Here is a 23,333-nt window from a genome sequence, read left to right as displayed (position 1 = left end):
GGCTCGTTAACCCGTCCAGCTGCTCTCAGTGCGCGAACTGCACTGAGGGATAGATATAGCCTTCCTTCTGTCCCCCACAAACACCTCATTCTCCCTCCCACTGGTAAGCCACAGCCTTCTAACCTTCCTGCAGGGCCTCTTCCAACATCCTGAAACCCCTGCAGCTCTCCCCAGGAGAGCATTACACTGCTGCTGGTTCCATCCTCCCACCTCAGTTCTCTGCCAGATCCCTCTTGATAGTTTGACGTGCAGTCACAGCCAATCCACCTCCCTTTAGCAGCTGGCACCCAGCGCGGAATAGAAGTCTGCCTGCGGCGCTTTCTCACTCATCGGTTTCTCAGCACCATGCGACTCACCATAACCAGCCATGTTCCTCTGACATAATAGCCTCCTGTGCCTCTAACAGGGGGATAATGGGGCGTTTAGAAATGAGAACCTAAGTTCTCATATGAACTTGTCACCATTAACAGGGACTGTAGTGTTACTGAACTGTCAAAGGAGGATGCTGTCAGAGCCGCCAGTTAGAAGACATTTCTACTGGGAGAATCCAGTAACCTGCTGTTGAGGGGGATTTCCTGTGCCTGATATTAATGCATGGAATCCAAGACAACTGCATTAGCCAGAGGGAAGCCTCAGATTCCAGATAGATATTTGGCAGCTGTGAGGTTAGGAATATTGTCCTCAGCTGCCCTTCTGAAAAACCAGAGCAGGAGGGAAGCGTGACCTGTTGTCCTAATAATATTGAGAGTGAACTAGTCCCAAACCGAAAGGAGACTGGTGGGAATAACCCATACCCAGCAGATTTCCAGCTGTCTTTATTGTACAAACCACTTGTTCAAAAAGGGGTTTCTAGGTCAGTATGACAAAGAATCTAAACTGGAGGATGGTATCAGCCTGTCTGCTATTTATTGCTAGTGAGGAGTGGCAAAAGTGCCAGAGATTCAGATGAACACCCAAAAACACAGGGGCCTCTTTGAATGTCCCCCAAGCTACCCACACCTGCTGGATTTGCAGGGTGCCTGGTGAATTTCTGCCTGTTGAGCTGCAAATCTTAAATTCCTTCTCTAGATTTTACTCAGGTCTTGCTCAGGTGTTTTACCTATTGATTTCAGTGGGCCAAAGCCTAAAGGCCTTACTCAGCATTTACTCAGGCAAGCTTTATTGAAGGCAATGGGCACTTTGCCTGAGGACTGAGTGAGGACCCCAGGATTCCAGTCCCCAAGAAGGGGAGCAAAGGTGGCATTATGCATAAGCTATTGGGGCCATGCGGCTGGCCCAGGATCACTGGAGTACAAGGTGTTCCAGCCATGTCCCCTCTGCCCCAACACACACCTGGATGCTGGCTCTACTCCATCTGGGTGTCCTTTTATAGCACAAAGGCATGGAATGGGATGGGGATCTGTCCCTTGGCTGTATTTTAACCCCTCCAGGTCCAGCAGGAAGTAAGACGCCCCTGGGACTCCTCTGACCCTGAGCAATAATGCTTCAGGGTGGGAAGGACTGACAGTGTTTGAACTCAGTTAGAGTTTTTGGTTACACTGATTTGCCCAGCTTTGAGTTGCAGCCCATCTCTCCATTATGGCTGATCTGGTTCTTTGGCCTGAGGTGAATGGTTTGATTGGCCACCGTGGCCACTTCTCCCGAGAGCAGGCTCAGAGTCCCAGTTCCATTTAGAAACACGGGTGAGTGACTGCCAGGGAGGAAACTCTTTTTAATCCCTGTCTTTTTCCAAATATTAAAGAGCCGATGGAGAGATTTACATTCCTTTCAGCCCAAATATTTTTATCTCCACATCTAGGGCCAAATTCAACCCTGGTGCAAGCAGGCACATCTCCAGAGAAAGCCGTGGTGTGCCACCCAATCACACCAGGTCTGACTTTGACCCATTTGCTCTGAATGGACAAAGTCCAGCTATTAATGGCAACTGCAGAAAAAACACCCTGATTCTGACACATGTGGCACAGAGGAAAATGAGTTTAGGAATATGCCTGCTGGCCTGTTGCTAGTGGAGTGGCTGTCCTAGGAAAGCTGTTCTATCTGCATACTCCCCCATCATAACCCTGTGAGTCCCAGCCCTTACCTCGTCTCACGCTCACTGTTCATGCTCCTGCTTTTATTCTGGTGACAGCTCAGAATCTGTGGCATGGGTTTTTCATTTGTAGTGATTCTGGAGTCATCTGTTATCCAGCACATGACAACTAGGGTGAAGTGTCCTAATGAAAAAATATCCAGGGATTTAATAAAAAAGAAGAAAATCTTTGGTGTTCCAGTAACAAGATGCCTTGATAGCACTATGAAGGCACTATGATGGATACATTAGAAATACCTATTGACAAACTGGGTAATGTTCCTTCCTTCCTATGTTGTACTAGAGATGTGCAACTGGTGCTGAAAATTTGTGCAACACTAGTAAAGTGCATCACTGATGAAGTGGGTTTTAGCCCACGAAAGCTTGTGCCCAAATAAATGTGTTAGTCTCTAAGGTGCCACAAGGACTCCGCGTTGTTTTTGCTGATACAGACTAACACGGCTACCCCTCTGAAACCTATTGATTATACTGTAATAATAACACTGAGCACCTTTCAAACAGTGAGAAATTACATGAAGCCTCACACCAACCCACCAGCAAGGTAGGCAGGTTAACACTAATATCCTCATTTTATAAACACAGAGGGGCAAAGTGTCTTGCCCCCAAGCATAGGAGTAGCTGTTGAAATGCAGGCAGCATTCCACTGTTCCTTGCTGCCAGGCTTGTATGCCAGTCACTAGGCCACATCTAATTGCACATGTGATGTCTGGTGTCTCTATGCTCAGTGTCATAATTAAAATATTTTCGCACATTTGCCTGGTCTACACAAATATTTTCCCTAGTGGGTGACCCTATCCTACAGTGTAGATGGCAATTTAAATGAAGATTTTAACAAATTACCCACAGTGCAGAAGGAAATATGTCACCATTCATTTAGGGTTTGGGGACCATACAGTCCGTAAAGTCTGAATTATCCTTGTTCTGCATCAAAGGTTCTGCTGAAGGGAGTGAGATATTTGGGTCCACAGGGAAGATGAGATCAGGCTCTTAGTCTCGTGTGAGTGGATGTTCCCTGTTCTCTGAGTAGTGAGAGGTGGGCAGGTGCAGCAGTGAAATCAAAGGATGCTCATACAGGGGACATCACTGGCAGTTCTTTCCTTCCCAGCAGGTCACAGCGACACCGGGGAAGTATCAATTCGACTGACGCCTGGAGAGAGGCAAGCGGGTGATGGCACATCCCTTCCAGAGACTCCCAACCCCAAAATGGTTTGAACCTTGGCTATCTATGTGTGCAGCTGTTTGGGTGGGTTTTTCTGTGAGGAAAGTGGTGGCTGGGAGAGAAGAGCTTTCCTGGGCAGCTCTTGCTCGATGAATATGTAACATTTTGACTTCACAGGGCAGCAGAACAGTTTGACTTTATTTTATGTTCACATCAGAAGGCAGATAAACAAGGGAAGGGTGCTAAGGGTGCTGCATGCAAATGTATCACCTTGGCATCTGCTTCCCATGCCAGAAACAATCCCTTCAGCACCTCATCAGAGCGGCTCTCTAAACATATTACCCTGGCAGTCAGTTGCTTTAACAGTACTGGCATCTTTCAAAGCCTTGGTACAACCTAATCAGAGAGAGTGAACGGTGTGAGATTCAGAAAAGAGGGAACCATCTTCCCTTAGTGTCAAATGCTCCTTAGAAAAGGGCGATTTTTTAGTGCAATCAATAATAGAGAGCAGTTGGGATCAGGGATGGGACACAGAGCCTTCCTCTTCTACATCACTGGTTTTCAGACATTTCCAGAGTTGGACATTTATGGTTGTTTTTTTCTTTTTGCTTTCAGATGTCAGCTGTCTATGCAGAGTTAGAAAATCGCCTGATCAGCAGCTTTGCAGGAAAGATGGCTAATGCCCCCACACACAGAGATTCACCCCCTGTTCCAGACCAAGCAAACGCTGCAGGTAGAGGCTTTCCTTCTCCTGGTTTTGGGATAGAGGCAGTTCATTTGCTCTAGCTGGTATGATGACCCGCAACACGCGGGTTTGGTGCTAGTTATGCAGTCCCAGGATTATGTTACATTTCTCTTTGCACCCGGGATCAAGTCCTTTGAGGTCTCGTGACAAATTACTGCTCCATTAGGGTGAAATCAACACAGGTTTATTGCAGGCAGTCATCCCCTTTGGAGGAGAAGGGGGGTGAAGGGTCTGTTGGCTCCCCTGGTAATACTCTGACCTTCCGCAGCGCTTGGGCAGGGCAAGAAGCACAATCTCCCAGGTCCAAAAGAAAAACACATCAGTTGTGTGAAGTGTAACAGTTCCTACCTACCCCCAGGGAGACTCTCTCCAGAGACGGGTAGATCCTGGCCCCAGCCACACCTTCCTTCAGGTAGTCTCTAAATATCCCCTGGCCCCGCCCACTCCTTCTTTCAAGGAGCTAGCGCAAGACGTCCCCTCTCTCTGCTGGTCAGCCACTACTGAGCTGGGCTTTCCCCCTTTTAACCCTTCCTCCAGGCTTGACAGCTCTCACAGGTGTATTGGGGCAGGGTTGATGGAACCCAGAGGCTCTAATTAACCCCTTCTTGGTCAGTGTTGGGTCTGTGCACCGCATCACAGCAACTTTTTATACTAAGGAAGGCAACAGTGCAGCCTCTGAGTCTAAGGGGGCCCACAGAGTTCTAGAATGTGACCTTTATCTTCAGTGGGGAGTTGCCATGCTCTGGTTTGATCCAAGAAGCTTCTGCTCAGATCAGGATAGATCACTGCATGCTGGCAACTATCACCTCTCCAGGTTGCACCTTTATTTCAAGGTTGCTGTATTGTACACAGACATTGGAGCGCCAAACAGTTTGCTCTAGTGACCCATGGCTGGTTGAAGGCTAGGCATCCGTGTTAGACCACAGGAAAGGTTCATAGCCCAGCTTTCAAATGAGATGTAGGCCTGGAGGAGTCTACTCTGCAGCACTGTTTGTTTCCTGCAGGTGTTCGGAAGTCGGGGATGACGATCTCCTGGCAGAGTGATCCTTTGCCCTCCCAGCAGTGCTATTACCACCCACACAGCAGCATCCCCTCCCCCAGCAGCACAGAGTCCAACCCCTACGTCAGCCTAGACAGCAGCCCTGCCCCTTCCCCCAAGCACATGGACTACATGCTCAGCCCCCTGTCTCGACGGAAGAAGCTCTTCACCTTCTCCAGGCCCCCACGCAGCCGGGACACAGATCGCTTCCTGGACGCCTTGAGTGAGCAGCTGGGACACAGGGTCACCATCGTGGATGACTTCCTCACACCCGAGAATGACTACGAGGAGGTGAGTAAGGGGACCTGGACAGGGCTGCGCTCAGGGGTTGTGTTCCCTGTTGGGATGATCGGTGAGGTACAGTCGCATCACACTCAGAGAGCAGGAGGGAGCAGCTTGGTGGCTCTATCTCGGGGAGGCTCCTGCAGAAGTAGCTGGATGGGGACAATGAAGGAGAGTTCTGTGCTGTACAGCAAAGCACTGCGATCCTGGGGCAGGGAGCTCTCCCAGGGCCTGACTGCACTGTGGAGTTAACTCAGGTTATCTACACTTAGGCCAGGTCTACACTACCGCGGTAGTTCGACGGCTGGCAATCGAAGTTCCGGGTTCGATTTATCGCGTCTGGTCTGGATGCGATATATCGATCCCGGAAGCGCTCGCCGTCGACTGCGGTACTCCAGCTCGGCGAGAGGAGTACCGCGGAGTCGACGGGGAGCCTGCCTGCCGCGTGTGGACCGCGTCTGAACCGCGGTAAGTTCGAACTAAGGTATGTCGACTTCAGCTACGTTATTCACGTAGCTGAAGTTGCGTACCTTAGTTCGAATTTGGGGGTTAGTGTAGACCAGGCCTTACATTACTGCTCTCCAGTCAGCCTAGCTCGAGTGAGAGCAGCCACACACAGGCGCTGCACTCCTCCCGTGAGGGCTCAGCCCATGGTTCTTTGCACTGCAGGAAGCTGTGAATTCTTCCCCAGTGAATTGTGTCCTAGGTGCTAGCCTGCGTCCACACTACAGAGTGGTCATGTTAACAGCTGACGAGTTGTGCTAACTCGAGCTTTAGCTTGTACCTTGATGGGCTGTTGTGCCCAGTGGCTGGGAGTAGAAGCTTTTCTCATGGTGTAGTTACATTCTCTTTTTCCCAAATCAGATGAGTTTCCATGACGACCAGGGCAGCTATGTCACCAATGACATGAGCAGTGCCAGCGAGTACATCAGCAGCAGCGATGAAGGGAGCTCTCTGACCTACTCCACCCTATCCGATCACATCCCCCCTCCCCCACTCAGTCCGCCCCCGCCCCCGCCGCAGTTCCATGCCTCCAGACCAGTCACTTTGAGCTCAGAGACCACAAGAAATATCTCCTCCCCACTCTCCAAAACCCTAGGGAGTCACTCACACCCAGTTCCTCCCCCTCCCCCTCCCCCGCCTCCCCCACCAGTGCCATGTGCACCCCCCCTGCTGCAGCGGGGCCTCGTACATCGCAGGAGCGAGTCCAGCCACATGAGTGTCAAAAGGCTGCGGTGGGAGCAAGTGGAGAACTCGGAAGGCACCATCTGGGGGCAGGTACCGTATGGAACCCAGCAACTGGAATGACAGCACTCAGGCTCAGTCAGGGCAGGATGACAGTGGGTCCATTACTGAAGTCTACATCAGGAAAGTAACAGTCCAAGTAATCAAATCTCAGGCTCCAAGGCCTACACTATAGGGGTCGGGAAAGAAGATTTCCCCATGTGCAGCAGCATTTCCAGTTGGCCAGGTGCATTCTGTGGGGGTGTTCTTCCCTCCCCCTGGAATATCAGGGGTTGGCCACTCCTTAGGCAAGAAACTGAAACAGGTGGACTCACTTATCTATCCCAAGGTGGCAGTTCTTATGGTGCCTCTCACTTAATTTCATCCTTGCTTTGTTTGGATCAGAACCCAAAGGACCACATAAGGGTCAACTGTGATTAGTACTGGAAAACATATCCAATAAGATCTGCCCCAGCAGCACTCTGCGGAATATTCCTTTATATCCATGTGGCTTGGTCAGTGTGAGCAGGAGTTTCATCAATCACCAGCCATAGGAAACTGCAGTTTTATCAACAGGGGTGGGCTAAAAATTGTGAACATGCTGGAAAGCAGAAGAATGGCACCCAGGTATCACAGGGATGGGTGCATTATAACTGGAGAGATGGAGAAGAGGCTAGAACCAGAAGTGATGTTTATTAGACAGTATTATTGACCTGTGCCAGGCAGGCTATGATTTGCCCCCTGGTGGTGACACAGAACTCAGCTGCTTATCTCAGCTAAAATGATAGGATTTGACTTGATTGAGGTGAATTTTAGTTATTTTGAATTGATTTGGAAAAAGCTGAGTCCAGTGAGACTTAAATTTCAAGCCATGTACTTTCTTCCCTAAACAGCATTAGAAAACGTAGAAATTAACAACTGGGCAGTCTCTCATGCGGATCCCTATTCCCCAAGTGATTTTATTCAATGAATTAACTTGGAGTACTCAGCCTGTACATTTGTTTCTCACTCCCCTTTTTCGGGGGCTGGGAATGAAGTATTTCTGCTTAGTGATTTTTTTGGATGCAAAAGGCCCTTGAGGTTTCTGTAATTCCTATCGTATGCGTTAGTGAAATAATATCTGCCCAAGAAACATGCTGAAGAGTTATTGTTTTTAATTTAAATGTCATACAACCTTCTAAGTTAACTCCAATGGGACTATCTGCTAGCAGCAATGCTGGAGGATAGAATCACCAGGTTCCTTTCTTTCTTCTGAACAGAGAATGATCCCATGGGATGTAGTCAGACTCTGATATAAAAAATACCTCCGTTCCAGGACATTTTAAGAGAGAAATTCATGACCACATAGACTCCAGTGTCTGCAGTGGCTTTGTAGTGGGCAAACCCCAGTTATAAGGAAAATGCCACAAAAATGCACCTGCCTCTAGGTATTCTGGGGCTGCATAGTTTAGGGCCTTTCGGGTGGGAATGCAGCACAGAATGGGGATGTGCAGCATGGAGATCTCCTCCTGGGACAGGGTCTTACTGACTATATTCCTCCTCCTGCAGCTTGGAGAAGACTCAGATTATGACAAACTGAGTGATATGGTCAAATACCTCGACCTGGAGCTTCATTTTGGAACTCATAAGCCTGCAAGTAAGTAAACCACTTATGAACAGCCATGCTGCCACTAGAACCCAGAGCTGACACAGAACAGATAGGGAACACTTTATGGTGAAAGAACTAAGTAATCAATGAGATAATGCCTATTTCCAGGGACACTGTCATCACAGAAGTCATATATAGTGGTCTACCAATAATTCTTCCACACGATACTAAATAACATCTCAGATTATTAAAGTGGAGATTATTTTAAAATCTCCCTTAATTTTCTCCAGTGATGCTGTTTGTTTATTGTCTGCATTTCAGTCAAGTGGGGCTGTGAAACTCAGCTGGACAGTTTCACTTTATATGTTCAGTTTCACTTACTGGTTCTCATGCAGCTGTATCTCGGCTCCCCGCCCTAACAGCACTGAATGGGCTAGAAAGAACTCCAGGTGGAGCTCTAAGCATGAGCTCAGGAGTCCTGGTCTGCCTTCCTAGCAGAGCAACCTTTAATGAATGAAAATCAGTTCCATAGCTGAAAGAGTGTGGGGGAGGAGGGGGATAAGGTCAGGTCTGTCTCTTGTGGGGCATGGGGATGTGATAACCTGTCTGTCTCCTGGGGGAAGGTGGATGGGTAACTTCCGATTGCTCTCCTGGGTGTGGGAGGAAGTGATGACTAACCATTAGAAAGGCAGTCAGTCTGTGACTCACTTGAATTGAGAAGAATAAAACCGGAGTGGGATTTCTGTGCTCAGGTAATAAATCTGATATGGGAACATAGTGGTTTTGGAGGGTCATTCGAGGGTGCTAGTCTGCGAGGCTTTTTGGCAGGGTGAGGTGGTACTAACTCACCCAGTTAAGTTTCTGGAGCAATCTGGGATTTTTCTGTGTCTCTCACCTCTTGTTTTACCTTTTTCAGCTCAGCGTGAGTCTTCCATTCAGGAGATCTTTGAATTACAGAATTCAAGGATTCCCGGAGCCATTCCTGTGCCCAAAGCATCATGTCTCCTCACTCTCATTCATTATCTCACTGTTTTCAGCCCAGTTTCCTCGGTGCTGGAGTCAACTGAGCCCGTCCTTACATCTGATTAAATCTTTCAGTTTCTCTTCCAGAGCCAACTCTGTTGCCTGAATCCTTTAAAAAGAAAGACGTCGTTGAAATTTTGTCTCACAAAAAGGCCTACAACACATGTAAGTAAATGTCAGAGTGGAAGCAAAACCCTAAACAGGTCCTGAGATGGAACGGCAGTACCTGGCAGTATAGAGAACTGGAAAGGTAAAAAGAGAGCAAAGATAAATAGGTACATCCCAGCTTGGCTGGGTGCAGTGGTCAGTACAGGACAGTAGAGACCACTGCAATACAGTGTCCTTTGTAGGCTAACAGAGAGAGTCAGCCTTAAGCTACCGAGAGGAAGGCTTGAAGGAGAACTATAAAGATGGGCTGTGACTCACTGGCGTGGAGTGGTGTGGATAGCGCACCAGATAATGGGGCAGCCCCAGGAATGAGGCTTTACTCCCTGCATTGTGGAGAGTGGCAGGCGGGGAGGAGGTGCAAAGCAGAGGACGCTGCAGAACATGACCAGAAGCACCTGAGGGCAGCACACTCGGCTGATCTTTACAACTTCTCCAGTACGGATCGGTGTGCATTGCCCCAGAGCCTGCCTCTGGATGAGGCACCAGCAGGCACATAGATGGGGGAGGGGGGAAGAGGGAGGGCTGGACTGTGACTCCAGACAACTTGGCCACTCCCCCTTGAATCCAAGGAATGCAAGTGGACACTTAGCTTGGCCCTGCTGCCTAGCATTCAGTAGAGCGACAGGTCACCATTCTGCCTGGCTCCTGCATGGGAATGCTGTGAGGTGTCCTCCATCCCCTGTGCACTGCATAGGACAAGGCAGAATGTTACCATTAGGTATCTGACTTTATCATGCACCTGAATCCCATTAATCCTAGGGGAGCCCCATGGGGAGACTAGACCCTGACATGCATGAAGGCTTCTGCTCTGTCACTCAGGCTAATCCCCTGCATTGCTTCCACTCGGATATTTGTAAATGAGCACTTTGGATAAAGGGGGCGGGAATGGGAATGGAGTCTCCTACCTCTGGATCACATCTTCCGATCCAGCCCAGCTGGGTAGTGACTGAAAGTTCTCACCATCTAATGGTGGTTTGGTGGCTCGGGTGAGAAGACAGAACTGTCCCGGCCCAGTTCCTGTTGGGCAGGTGTCCACATCACAAAAAACAGCTCCTCAGGTGACTCTCTTGCCAACAGTCTCAGCAGAGAGGCCAAGAGGCTGCCCTCCTGCCCCTATGGAGTTTCTCTTCGGGGTGTCCACCCTGACACTAATATTCACATAGAATGTAACCAGCCTCTGGAGTCTGCTTCCTCCCTGTGCCCCAGCTGATGCCCTTCCTCCTCCTCCCCAGCCATCCTGATAGCCCACCTCAAGCTCTCGCACATCGAGCTGCGCCAAATGCTCATGACAATGGAGAGCGACCGCCTGGAGTCCTCTCACATCAAGCAGCTCCTGCTGTACGCGCCTGACGCAGAGGAGGTCCAGCAGTACCAGAACTACCAGGACAATCCCAGCAAGCTGAGTGAGCCAGACCAGTTCGTCCTGCAGGTAGCTGCCATGTGGTTGGGCATGGGGAAGGCATGGGCGCTGCAGTGTCATTGGGATGGTCCTGCTGGAAATCCAGCCAGTTCAGCCAGCTGTAGGAGAATAATTGCACGTTGTTTCATAGACTAACCTGCATCAAATCAAACAGCTACAGGTGTTATAAAACTGTGTAGCACCAAGAATGTGCTGGGCCCTTTACACTCATGGGTCTCAGCCCTGTAGAGCCTACAGCCTAAACCCACATTATGCAGACCCAGGGAGGGAGGTGGAGCACCTGGGAATCCACGTGGTTGAGCAGGGAGGATTAGCTCACATCTTGGCTCCTCTGAGATTATTAGCTGGACTTGCTTTTAATTGTAGCTTTTCTCTGGTCTAATTTGCCAGTGTTTTTTTTTGAGACAAGACTCAGGGCTCATAGGATTCTTGGCAGGAGGGTGTTTAAAAAAACTGGTTTAATGAGGGGAGGGTGGAAGTGAGTCAGGGAGGAAGTTCCAGAATCCAGGGTTGCATTTCCTCTTAATGGTTAGTAGGTTTCATAGAGCTGGCTCCTTTTTTCGGGAAATAATGCAATGTTCTGACCGGCTTTCAAGCTTACAGCCCAGGAACACCATGCCGAGAGGAAAGGATTTTCAGAATTCTGTGATCTGCTTGTTAGTGTTGGATGCACAGCACTATTGGGGTGGGGGCAGGTGTGTGTTCAGTGGAATAGCCAGATCTGCTCTTGAGTTTTGGTTTCGCTGATGACATATAAGTATGTGGCCAGGCATTGTGAACTGCTCTGCATTCAGGTACCAAAGTAAAGCGTTTTGACCTCAGGCTCTGCCACTTGGGTCTCCCGAATCTCCCTTGCCATGTAAATGGATGGGAATCAGTGCTACCAAACAACTGAGCTTGAGCTTTGATTGTGCAATTTTGCCCAGCTGTGAGTTTCTTCCTAGTGATAGACTCTCTGGTGGATACTGGCATTGAACCCAGCCTGTGGCAGTGAGCTGAAAGCTATTGCTGATTAAAAACATCAGCAGCTACCCACAGTTGCCACCCGGTGATACCTGGGAGAGGGCAGGCAAGCGCTGTTTCACAGTAGAGGGAAATTCTGCATTAGGGGGAACACTGCATGTTAAGTGGGAGGGAAGGGAGTTAATCAACGGTGACCCCAGTAATTTGTTGCTCCCTTTTTTCTCAGATGTTATCAGTACCAGAATATAAAACCCGGCTACGCAGCCTTTACTGTAAGACCACCCTGCAGGAGAAGGCAGAGGAGATCAAAGCCAGCTATGAGTGTATCTGCAAGGCTTCCCTGGAGCTGAAAAGCAGCAAGAAACTGGCTAAGATCTTAGAGGTCAGAGAACAAACCTCATTGCCAGTAATAGCCATTTGGGGGCATGCAGCGTCCGCCACCCAGCGAAGCAGGCACAGTCTGTACCAGCTTGTTGAGGGCTCCCTCCAGCCCATCAGCATCCTTGGATCGGTGCTGGTGTTGCTTTAGCCTGCTGGGGCATCACAAGACAGGTGGAAATTGTACACTCTCTAAGGCCTTCCACTTGCCACAGTAGGTGAGGCAGTGGCTGTAGCTACTGAGCTGTCCAGAAGTTCCTTTAAGGTAGGGCCACCCTCATGTTTTTTAAGGCCCAGAGGGGAGAGCTGCCAGTGGGTTGTTTCCCTGCTGAGGAGATAGGTCTGACCCATGAGTTGCAGAGCTTGCACGGACCATGAAAGAGCAAAGCCCCAAGCAGCAGCAGGCTTCGTTTTGCTAGTATGTAATGCTGGCCCTTCTATCAGGAGAAGTGCAGAGGAGTTATGAGGAGCAGGTCGATTTCTTTTTAAGCTTCATTGAACTCATGCAGTTATTTCTTATCACTCTGTTTCTCCATTCTGTGCCCTGGAGATGGGAGGCCACATATTGCATCCATGTGTTGGGCCTCCTGGTTCTACGGCAGCATTTTGGGCTTCAGAGGATCCCATTGCCGCCCTCCTCTGGAATGCATGTACAGTGTAAGGGTGGGGAGAGAGTTAGTGCACAGGCTGATCCAATCCAGGCTATTGGTTTATTCCATCAAGGACCAACCCTGGGCTCCGGTAGAATTGACAGCTGGCTGCATGTTAACTCTGCAGCAGAATGGTTGGCTGTATGTGGGCTTACAGAGCCTAAGAGATTCTCCTTTAGCTCAAGTGGCCAGGGCCTGGGCCTCTGGAGCAGGAGGATGTGGGCTCTAACCTAGCAGTGGCTATGAACATCTGAGGGGCCGTGGTGTGCAGCACAGTGACAAATGCGAAGTCCTAGCTAGCCAAAGATTTTTTGCCAGATGGAAAAAATCCTTCTTCCCTTGCTGTGTAGCTTGGCCCTGGACTGCAGCAGCCTACCCCTGCCTTCCTGACCGATCCACTGAGCGGGGGGGCTTGTAGATTTGCCTCTTGCTATCAGTTTCATGCTTTAGAAGAAACTGGTAAAACAAACAGAACACGATGTGACAAAGGACATTTCCAAATGAATGTTTAATCCTCTTAATGACCTTTTCGCAGCAACCCAAATCACACCTAGTTAGCCGTCTGGAGCCAGTAGCTGGCTACCGATTAACTTGTAGATATGAGAAATTCACACAGCTCCAGTGGTGGGCTCTAGCACTCATGACAAAGGGACAGGGCCGGCTCCAGGGTTTTTGCTGCCCCAAGCGGCGCAAAAAAATAAATAAATAAAATAATAAAAAAAAAAGCTGCGATCGCGATCTGCGGCGGCAATTCGGCGGAAGGTCCTTCGCTCCGAGCGGGAGTGAGGGACCATCCGCCGAATTGCCGCCGAATAGCTGGACGTGCCGCCCCTCTCCGGAATGGCCGCCCCAAGCACCTGCTTGCCAGGCTGGTGCCTGGAGCCGGCCCTGCAAGGGGATCCCCCACTTTCCTTTAGCTCCTCTGTCTTCTTGTCATGACAGGTCTTGAATCATCTTCCAGTGACTGTGAGGGGCCTTTTCTAATGAAAGGCACTGAGAGCACTTTATTGAAGGCTCAGCCCTGGGGGTCCTAGCCTATTTCCAAAACTGCCCAGCCTCACTGTGAAGGGTCAGAGGGACAGAAAGGAGGGAAAGCCTGGCTCTGGTGAAAGGGTTACATGTCAAGAATTCACTCCTCAAAGATCTCCATGTGTAAGCAAAGAGAGGCGTCCAAGCCCTTTGGCCTTCTGCGGCAAAGAGCATGGGCATTTTGCTATTGGATCAACAGGAGAGTTCCCTATACAACAGGCTTACAGATCCCAGGGCAGGGCCTACATACTCAAAACATAAGCGCACTGATCCTGAAAGGGAGACTGCTGCAGAAGATAAAGGAGATTCTGTTTACTACCTCGAGTTGCAAGCCAAAGTCAATCTGTCACGCACACGTGCCTGCACAGAGATAGGGGCCAAATACATCATTAACTATCACGCAAGAAGCTGCCTCCTGGCCAGTGAGATGCGATGGATCAGGCCATTAGTTCCCATTTGAACTTCAGGCGGGATTGCAGATCCTGCAGGACAATCCTCTGTCTGTAAGTCCCACTGAGCTCTCTGACTGCGCAAGCCCCCTCCAAGTCAGTAACCAAACGTGCAAATAATAGACCCCCAAATGGCTTTGAAAGTCTCCTGAGTTCCTGTACATTCACATGGGAACTGCATTCCCTGTCTTGGTCTCTAGACCATCAGACTGGAACACCTGCTGGGAACTCCAGTGGCAGCTTTTGCTGAGAGAGAGACTATTTGCTCTTACAGACCCACTAACGCAGTGATGGGTATTCCCACAAACTGCATGGAGAACTCATTTTTAATAAATATGATAGCATGTGCTTGAAGCAGCCACTGTAGTTAATGGTATGTTCCAGTTTCCATTCTACCTCCCCACCTTCCTCCCTTCCCAGTTACTCAGAACTTTCTCTCCCTATTGCTTTTTAGGCTAACATTTTCCATGCTTTGTCTCAGCCCACAGCTGACACGGCCTCAGAATTAGTTCAGCTGAGTTATGTATGTGGGGGGGGGAAATGACCCTTTTGCCATATGTCCTGATTCATAGAATCAGAGAAATATCTGGCTGGAAAGGACCTTGAGAGATCATCTAGTCCATTCCTCCTGTGCTGAGGCAGGACTAAACCATCCCTGACAGGTATTTGTCTAGCCTGTTCTTAAAACCTCCAATGACAGGGATTCCACGACCTCCCGAGGCACCCTGTTCTAGTGCTTAACTATCCTTAGGGTTAGACATTTTTTCCTAATATCCAGCCTGACATGGAGAACAATTGATCACCATCCTCTGTATAATCATCTTTTAGATATCTGGAGACCGTTTGATTGAAATGATTGTACAGTCATTACTCAGAGGTAGCTAATGCTGGAGATGGCCAACGTGGTATGTTTTGTAGCCCTCATTAGGGAAGGAAAAGAAGTGGGGTTGGAAGAGTTTCCAGAGCTGATGGAGAACATTGGTGGTGCTGAGCCTGCGGTGTAGTGCATCTTATACTTGTCTTTGAAAGGAGCAGCACACATTCCTCCCAGCACCTCCTGCCACACGCCAGCTTACTGACCACATCCCCGTGGGGCTGGGATGCTGCTGGCCTGTTGGTAGCCCCGGAGCCTAGAGCTCAAGGGAGTGCTCTGCCTGGACTGTGCCGGGCTCCTGTGCAGGTTAGAAGAAGAGACTGACTGTGCATTCACCAAAGAGCAGGCAGAATTTTGCCCTTAACATTTATTCGTCCGTCTAATGCCTTGTAACGAATCACTGCAGTTTCCCTTCATCACTTCCCCAGCGTGCACAGAAATAAGCTTGTTTTCTCAGCTTCTCCCACGGGGTGTTCTCTATCCGTGATCCAGGTGCTGCACCAAAACTAGCTTCCCTGCTGGGCTCCTGATGTGTCCGCTCCAGCCCAGCATGAGGCCCAGTGGGAGGGAGGGCGAGTAGCAGGGCAGGGTTCGGGGACTGATCACTCATGGGAGGTTCTCTTTGCAGTTTGTGCTGGCAATGGGGAACTATTTGAACAACGGGCAGCCCAAGACCAATAAAACGACAGGCTTTAAAATCAACTTCCTCACCGAGGTAAGGCGAATGGGAACAGTCCTCATTGCACATGCTGTTCTCATGCTGATGAATTCTGAGAGCTCAGGAAGGGACCAGGGTACTGGATGTATTTCCAAAGACAGCTTTTGAGTGCAGTGGCCATTTCAGGGCCCCTTGAAGGGAGCAGGTCAGTGGCAGGGTGGGGATACCAAGGCAGGGGTTAGAAAGCAGGGCTGGGCCAGTAGTGACACAGTGCACTTCCCTGTGGGGGTCTCAGACTCACACTCGGTTCCTAGGTTGGCAGGAGCTAATAATGGTGCTGTGGTGGCACCCTGGACGTCTCCTGGGAGAAGGCCTGCTTCTCTGTATAGGTTCTTATACTGCAACCATCACTGTAGTATCTGAGTGTCTGTCTGGGCCCTCATGCAGCTCAGGTGTGCTGGTGACATAGGGGGCATAAAGAGAGAATGCTTCAGGGGCAGAGGTAGACTCACAGGGTCCCCAACCTAAATTCCCTGCAAGCTGAGCAGCATCCTATTTATCACCATGCAGGTGTTCAGGGAACCTGCCCGGGGACCTGCCAGGGGAGGAGTGCCCCTCCCCCGGCCCAAACCTAGCCTGGCCCCCAACTATGCTGGGCGGCCCCCCGGCCCCAACTATGCCGTGGCCTGGACCTGCTGGGGCCAGGGGAGGGGGCACCTATCCTGCAGCCCCAGCCTCAGAGCTGCTGCAGCGGGGAGAGGCGCCTCTCTCCCCCAGCGCAGGTGCTGCTGCAGGGAGAGATAGCTGGGGGGAGTCCTCTCTCCCTGCCATAGCCCCAGAGCACCCTCCTGCATCCCAAACCCCTGGTGCCTGGCCCCACTCCAGAGCCCGCACCCCCAGTCGGAGCCCTCCTCCCCACCCCTGCACCCCAAGCCTCTGCCCCAGCCCTGAGTCCCTCATCCCTGGCCCCACCCCAGAGCCTGCACCCCCAGGCGGCACCCTCACACCCCTGCACCCCAACCCTCTGTCCCAGCCCTGAGCCTCCTCCCACATTCTGAACCCCTCAGCCCTACCCACACCACATGACTTTTGTTCTATGCACCTATATGAAGCTGATGTGTCACACATCACCTCCATATTGGACTCCAAATTCAATCTGCACATGGGTGGGAAAAATTAGAGGGAACGTTGCCCCCAACGTGGAGAAACTTTTCATCTAGTTTCTCCATTTCACTAGTCTGGATTTAACATACTGTGTAAACATTAAACACCACTTTTAAACATTAATCCGTAACGTGCCGCTGCTGCTGGTGGGAGCTCCTGTGAACGTGAGTGCAGACTGATCCCAGCAGGGGCGCGTGAATGTTTCTGGCAGTATTTTGGAAACTGCACATGTAGGCTGAATGGTCAGTGAAAAACCCACCCTCCTGTGTATAGGAATCTCCTTACCTGTTTTGCTTTGTTCTAGCTGAACACAACCAAGACCGTTGATGGGAAATCCACTTTCCTGCACATTCTTGCCAAATCGCTTAGCCAACATTTCCCAGAACTTCTGGGTTTTGCCAAGGACCTTCCTACAGTGCCGCTCGCTGCCAAAGGTAAATAAACAAGGAGCATCCTCAGAGAAACCTGTCCTGATACAGGGCCAATGAAGGACTCCCCTGCCCCTTGCCTCTCTGCGCCCCCCTCTTGGTTCCATGCCACCATTAGGCATAGCATATGAACTGCAGTAGTTTGACACAAATAGAGACAGGGGAAGAAGCCTGGATAAATAAGAACTAGCGATGGGCTGGAGCCATAAAGCACGGAGGTATCTGGATCTGGGGTTTTAGTTAGGTTCCCTTTAGAGATGGGTCCATTCTTGTGTTTTGAAAACATTTGGTTCCCATTTTAATACTAGCTACTCCTTATGCTGCGCTTCGGCCCGTCCACGTCCTGGTGAGCAGTGGAGGAGAAATACCATAATACCATAAGGAAGGTTCTGCCCCTGGTGTTTCTGGCCTCGTGGAAGTATTGGAGATCTCAGAAGGGAGCCTGCTCTTGTGAGATTTCCAGCGCAGCGTAGCAGCCTCAGGAGGCTCTTGAGTTCAGATGCCTTGGGGGAAGTGTTCCAACTCTAGGGGGTGTATTTGAACTCAGCCCAGACTCTGGCCCACTGGGCAATGCAGCATTCGCTAGACCCCAAAGGAGACGTTCCATACAGTGGTAGTTGTGATTGACCTTGCATCTTCTTTGGTTTTGCTGGTTTTAAGCCAGACCCTTTAGTGCTGACCTGGCCTAATGTACTTCATGGTAAAACCAAAGTGCCTTGGACAGGTTCTTACCTCAGGATTGTTCATGTGTGTGTTACCCTGCGGTGAAAAATATACCTTTTTAGCAGCGAAGCTGAGGCCCCAGTTGTTATATTGAATATTCACAGACATCAGCTGGGTTGGTTCATTCTCATGGCTCATCGGCATCACGCTGTCAGGACCAGATGTCTGAACAACTCCGGTGCAGCAGTACTGAGCTCACAAGCATCTCAAACACAGGCCTCTTGTGGGCCATATCACAGCCAAGCTGGGGACCTGACAGCCACACCTGATCTGCAGGCCCCGTCCTCCTGAGTGTGCAGGTGTGACAAAGGTGGCTGTGATGATTACAGACCCCAGCGTTTGATTGTTTAGAATGTTTCTGTGCTGTGTGCCTTAGCGACACGCAGAGCCGCCCCACGCCCTGCTCCAAGTTCACATTCTAACTGCAGACATCACACAAGTGGGAGCATCAGGTGTTGCTGAGTTATAATTGAAAGGTCTCATGGTCCTTTGGCTTGTCATGTGCATGTGTCAGTGGTGGCCCAACATACAGTATGTACATGCTGAATATCATACATGGGGCCTAAGTCTCTTCTCTCTCCCTGATATTTGGAAGTAACTCAGTCAAAGTAAGTGGAGTTGCACTTGCATAAAACTGTTGTAGTGTAAGAGACAGGAGATTCAGGCCCCTAGGTTTTAATTTTCTCCTCTTAGCCTGTTTGCACCTGTAATATTCCTGCCCAACGCTCTTACTTGACCTAGCTTTTCTTAAAATAATTCTCTGCCTTTATTACTAATTCTTTCTCCCCAGCTCCTGCTCCTCCCTCCCCCACTTAACAGTCAATATCCTTCCTTCCATCCATTCATTTTGTGGCTAAACTCACTAAATTCCCCTCCCACATCAAAGTACTCATTGATCCATAACTACCCTTCCTCCTCTGCCATTGAATCCCCCAGGCCTCTTGCACTTGGCAAGACCCAGTTTCTCTCCAGTGTTCTCTGCATGTCTCCTCCTGACAATCACCAGTTCTTTCTGGGCTAATGGGTAGCTCACTCACCTGGTAGAGGTCAGTAAGAATGTCTCTGTCCCCACCTGGAGGTCTGGCTTCACCCAGAATGCAATGCAGCTTGGTCACTCAGGTCAAGAGGGAGGAGCACATGCTGGGACATGTACCTCCACAAGAAGAACTTCTGCATTAAAGATGAGGGCAGCTGTAGACCACATTGTAAAGCCCCTTGGTGTGCTTTTGACCTATGGATCTCACTTTCCCTGCTCTCGGTTTAGCAGCAGCTGGCACCGACTCAGAACTATCTTAATGACATTGTTTTAAACTCTCCTCCTTATTCAGTGAATCAGAGAACATTAACAGCCGATCTCAACGACCTTCACATCACCATCAGTGAAATAGAGACTGCCTGCCACAGCATGCCAGCTGCTGAGGAGGACAAATTTGCTATTGTGATGAATGTATCCTTCCATAAAACACAAACATCGCTATCTGCTTTCTTTATCCCGGTGTTTGTTAAGCGTTCTGGCCATCTAGTAAGGAGGCACCATTTGGTGAAGAGCATGGTATGGAACTCCACCCTTATGGCTCAGAGGTGAGAGGGCTCCCAATGGAGCTGCCAGTGTTCATGCCTTTGCAGAGTTATCATGGGGGAAGCCACTCCCCTGTGGGCAGAAGGCTCTTGCTGTCTCTCCTCCTTTTGTGTGTGGGTTTCTTTTTAATTAATTTATCAGCCCACAGTTGCTGTGCTCACGTTGCAGCTGTAGATGAAAACCCACCCCTTTATAAACAGCATCTGTTCAGGATCTTGCCACAATATGGTGTAGTTTTCCCTTAAACCACTCCTCTCAGTCTTTCCTGGAGAGTGCCCATCCCACTACAAAATCTCTGGATGACCTGCAGCATAAGGCCATGGAGGAATTCAGCAAAGTGCTGTCCTTTTTTGGGGAAGACTCCAAAGTGACCACATCTGAATCTTTTTTTGGCATTTTTGCTGAGTTCATGAGCAAGTTTGAGGTGAGTTGCATTGCTATGGAGCCAGCAGACATGGGTGGGGTCTCACCATAAAGGCCCGGGATGGATTTTGCTGCATCACCTGCTAGTGGGGCTTAGTTTAGCTTTAACTCAATATTTGGCTCTGAATGTGAGTAAAATCCAAATCTTTAAAGAAAAGCAAGTCAGGAATTGGCTGGCTCAGGAGACTTGGCTGATACTTCAGAGCCTTTCAGCTCTAGGTCACCAGGCCGAATATTGACCAGATGGAAAGTGAAGCAATTGCTGTTACCATCTGATGGGCTGTTGTGAAGGGCACTGATCCCGGGCTTGAGTCTAAGCATAGGGACAGCAAGTTCCACAACAGACCTGGCATTAACTGGCACCCCTTGCCAATGGGCCCAGCAGAAGGCTAAGGATGGAAAGGGTGCAGAGACAGAGGTATCCTTGCAGACAGTCCTCCCAGGACAGTCCTGAAGCACTCCCGCAGGAAACCTGCCTTTGCACAGCGCATGCTGTACTAGTTCTGTGGAAGAAGAGAGGACTTCAGTCTCAGAGGCTCAGTGCAGTCCCCTGCACCTGTACTAAACTTGCTGTAGAAGAGGAAAGTTGGGCATAGGCCTGATCCTCTCTCTGCTTGGCACCATCCCTGCAACCGGATTTACTGCCCTCAGCCACTCATGCTCACCACTCGTTGACTTGGGTAGAATGTGCATGGAGCAGTTTGAGGGCAGAGCTCAATCCTGCGTGTTTCTGCCAGTCGGAAGCATTCTCCTTGTCCATGGAGAGCTGGCTTTGCCTGATGACACGTCTCATTTTGTTTCCTTCTCTCCCTGCAGCGGGCGCTCAGTGACGTGCAGGCCTGCGAAAGCCAGCGCAGTCCCAGGATGACCTCGCCCCTCGCCTGGTGATGGGCTTGTGGTGACATTTGGTGCAACACTTTATTGCCAACAAAGTGCAATTGGTTCCTGTTGGTTGTAAATATGCTGCTGTCATGTTAGCACCAATCAGAACCATGGACCAAGGCAAAGGGGCTTGTTTGGTGGTAATCTGGACATTGTAGGAATAACTTCTGGGACAAGGCACCATGGATGGGTCCTGGGACGGATGTGTGTGTGTGTGTGGGTGGGGGGGGGGGGGAGACAGGGTTACAGAGTTAAGACAAACACTGTGTTAGTCCTAACTACAGGATCTTACGTTTAGTGCCCTAGATTTCCAGTGTATTGTTGAATCAGATTTGCAGACACACCGGGATGTAGAAACCCCCTTACATTTTTCAGAATCTGTATATGTCGGCAGTAGTAAACCCTGGGATCCCTGCCCAGGACTCTGTTGTGGGTGCACAAAGAGTTTTCTTCTCCCCACGTAACAAGGGCTCAGCACTCTCCCACTATGGGACACAGGCTCTGCTCCCAAGGAGTCAGAGGGAGAGCAGGGCCAGGGCCTGCCCCCTACCCAGTGAGCAAGAGCTGCTTGGGCACAGAAGGCAGCACATGCCAAACCCCTTGAATTGGTGATGGAGCTGCCACTGGGGAGTGCTCTCCAGGGAACCTTGGGAGGAACCGCTGATGAGTCAATCTGAATTCCTCCTCAGAGTCCCTGCAGCGCTTTCGAACCCACCAGCCAGCACTTAATATTTCCACAGCTCTTACCCAGTCAGAACTCCCACTGACCCCGCACTGGTTGAGTCAGGGCGCTTCAGGGTTTGGGCTCTAGCAGGGAAAGGTCAGTGACAATGTCAGGAGATTACCTCCCAGAATTGTGCATGGTGTATCCACTTTGTCCCCAAACATGGATCCAATATGATTTCATCCAGTTGCTTTATACAGTGGGACAATCCTGAAATTCCTTCCTGGCTGTGTCATATTTGCTTAGGTGTGTGGCAATGACTGATGGGTCTGGACAGTTTACTAGAAAATTAACATCTTCCTCACCAGATCTACATGGACTTGCCAGGAGACATAGTTCACTGAGCATCTTGAAGCCTCCGTAGAAAGTGTAAAACCCTTGGCAGTCTGAAAGTCTAGCAATCAGTGGGATTCCTTCAAGCAGCTAAAGCCCTGCAGTGTAGCTTCTGAGGCTAGCCAGAGAGCCCAGCAGAAAACCAAGTATGTGCTGTACCTTTCAATCATTTACTGAGGGCCTGTAGTTCTGTGGTAACATCTGACATAATGTAGGATTCAATCGATCCTTCATGCCAAGTGTATTCTGTGAACTGCAGAACTGTACACACCATGCTCCATTGCTCTGGCAGCCTCTGATTATTCTGTAGGTAAATGTAATTATATCTGAGATATCCTTCTGGGATTAATGCTCTACTAGACTTCTGTGGTCTGCATGTGCCTCCAGGTGATACAGCTTGCTAAGATCCTTACAGCAAGAAGCATCAGTGCGTTCACGTTGTTGGGCATTATTTTGTGCAAAAAGCAGTCATTGCCTTTCAACTCTGATGTGCTCTAACATCCTGCTCCTTGAAACACTCCAGCAACACCTGGAGCATAGGTAACATTTCTCATCCAAATGCTTCTCCTCACTTGATGCCAGAGCAAGAGGTCCTCTCACAGCCTGTGCGGAGAGTAGAGCATCACCAACTGGTGCATTATTTACAGGAGACCTTATGTGCATCAAATCCTTTGTTTTCAGTACTTTTTAAAACTCCCCGCTGTAGAAAGTGATGTATATTTCCACAAGTGTTTTCAGTTTTTACAGCTTTAAGTGCCAGGTAGCTTCTAGCATTGTATTATCAGCTGCCCAAGCATTGCATTATCAGAGCTGTGTTTTTTCTTCTTGATTTATGATAGGACAATGCATATTTGTCTCCATTCTGTGTTTCAGATGCTGCATACTGTGTATAGTTGATCTTTTTTTAAGCACATATTATGTATTTAAACCATTTGAGGTTATTTTGAAACTGACATTAATGAAAATGCTGTACATAGACTTTGCTACCTGTTGTAACTTGACAAAATAGCTAAAACTCCAATCGCTTTGTTTCCAGATGGTATTTTTATGTGAAAATTTTCAGAGAACCAGAACTTCTGAGATATGGTTATTTTATTTGATAACAGGACTATGTGTATAGTCACAATTCAGTCTCTACCCAAAACCTATGTGCTGTCCCCAAAATAAAGCTACTGCCGTCTGCCTCCCAACTGCATTTGAGTCCATTATAGGTAAAAACTATAACACACCCCGGTTTTCCACAATAGCCTTATAAAGAGGGTGTATATCTGTGGTTGGCAGCTTTTATAACTGCACATCTTAAGACTGAATATTTTATATGGCCCTTCTTATTCCTTTG

The 23,333-nt window shown here is 49.4% G+C and overlaps 1 protein-coding gene across 2 annotated transcripts in view; it reads left to right on the top strand.

Moving 5' to 3' along the window:
- GRID2IP (Grid2 interacting protein) overlaps positions 1–20,943 on the top strand; it is an 80,225-nt gene extending 59,282 nt beyond the window's left edge. For both annotated transcript variants that reach the window (XM_065411798.1, XM_065411797.1), the window contains 13 exons: positions 3,198–3,295; positions 3,864–3,981; positions 4,998–5,323; positions 6,179–6,592; positions 8,087–8,174; positions 9,237–9,314; positions 10,550–10,746; positions 11,927–12,082; positions 15,709–15,795; positions 17,207–17,336; positions 19,382–19,500; positions 19,892–20,056; positions 20,872–20,943. In XM_065411798.1, coding sequence (XP_065267870.1) covers positions 3,198–3,295; positions 3,864–3,981; positions 4,998–5,323; positions 6,179–6,592; positions 8,087–8,174; positions 9,237–9,314; positions 10,550–10,746; positions 11,927–12,082; positions 15,709–15,795; positions 17,207–17,336; positions 19,382–19,500; positions 19,892–20,056; positions 20,872–20,943 — 2,048 coding nt within the window. The remainder of the gene's footprint in view (positions 1–3,197; positions 3,296–3,863; positions 3,982–4,997; positions 5,324–6,178; positions 6,593–8,086; positions 8,175–9,236; positions 9,315–10,549; positions 10,747–11,926; positions 12,083–15,708; positions 15,796–17,206; positions 17,337–19,381; positions 19,501–19,891; positions 20,057–20,871) is intronic.
- The last annotated feature ends 2,390 nt before the right edge of the window (positions 20,944–23,333 follow it).

The sequence above is a fragment of the Emys orbicularis genome, chromosome 10, assembly GCF_028017835.1.
Source record: "Emys orbicularis isolate rEmyOrb1 chromosome 10, rEmyOrb1.hap1, whole genome shotgun sequence".
Taxonomy (NCBI): Eukaryota; Metazoa; Chordata; order Testudines; family Emydidae; genus Emys; species Emys orbicularis.
This window is presented reverse-complemented; position numbering and strand designations above follow the sequence as displayed.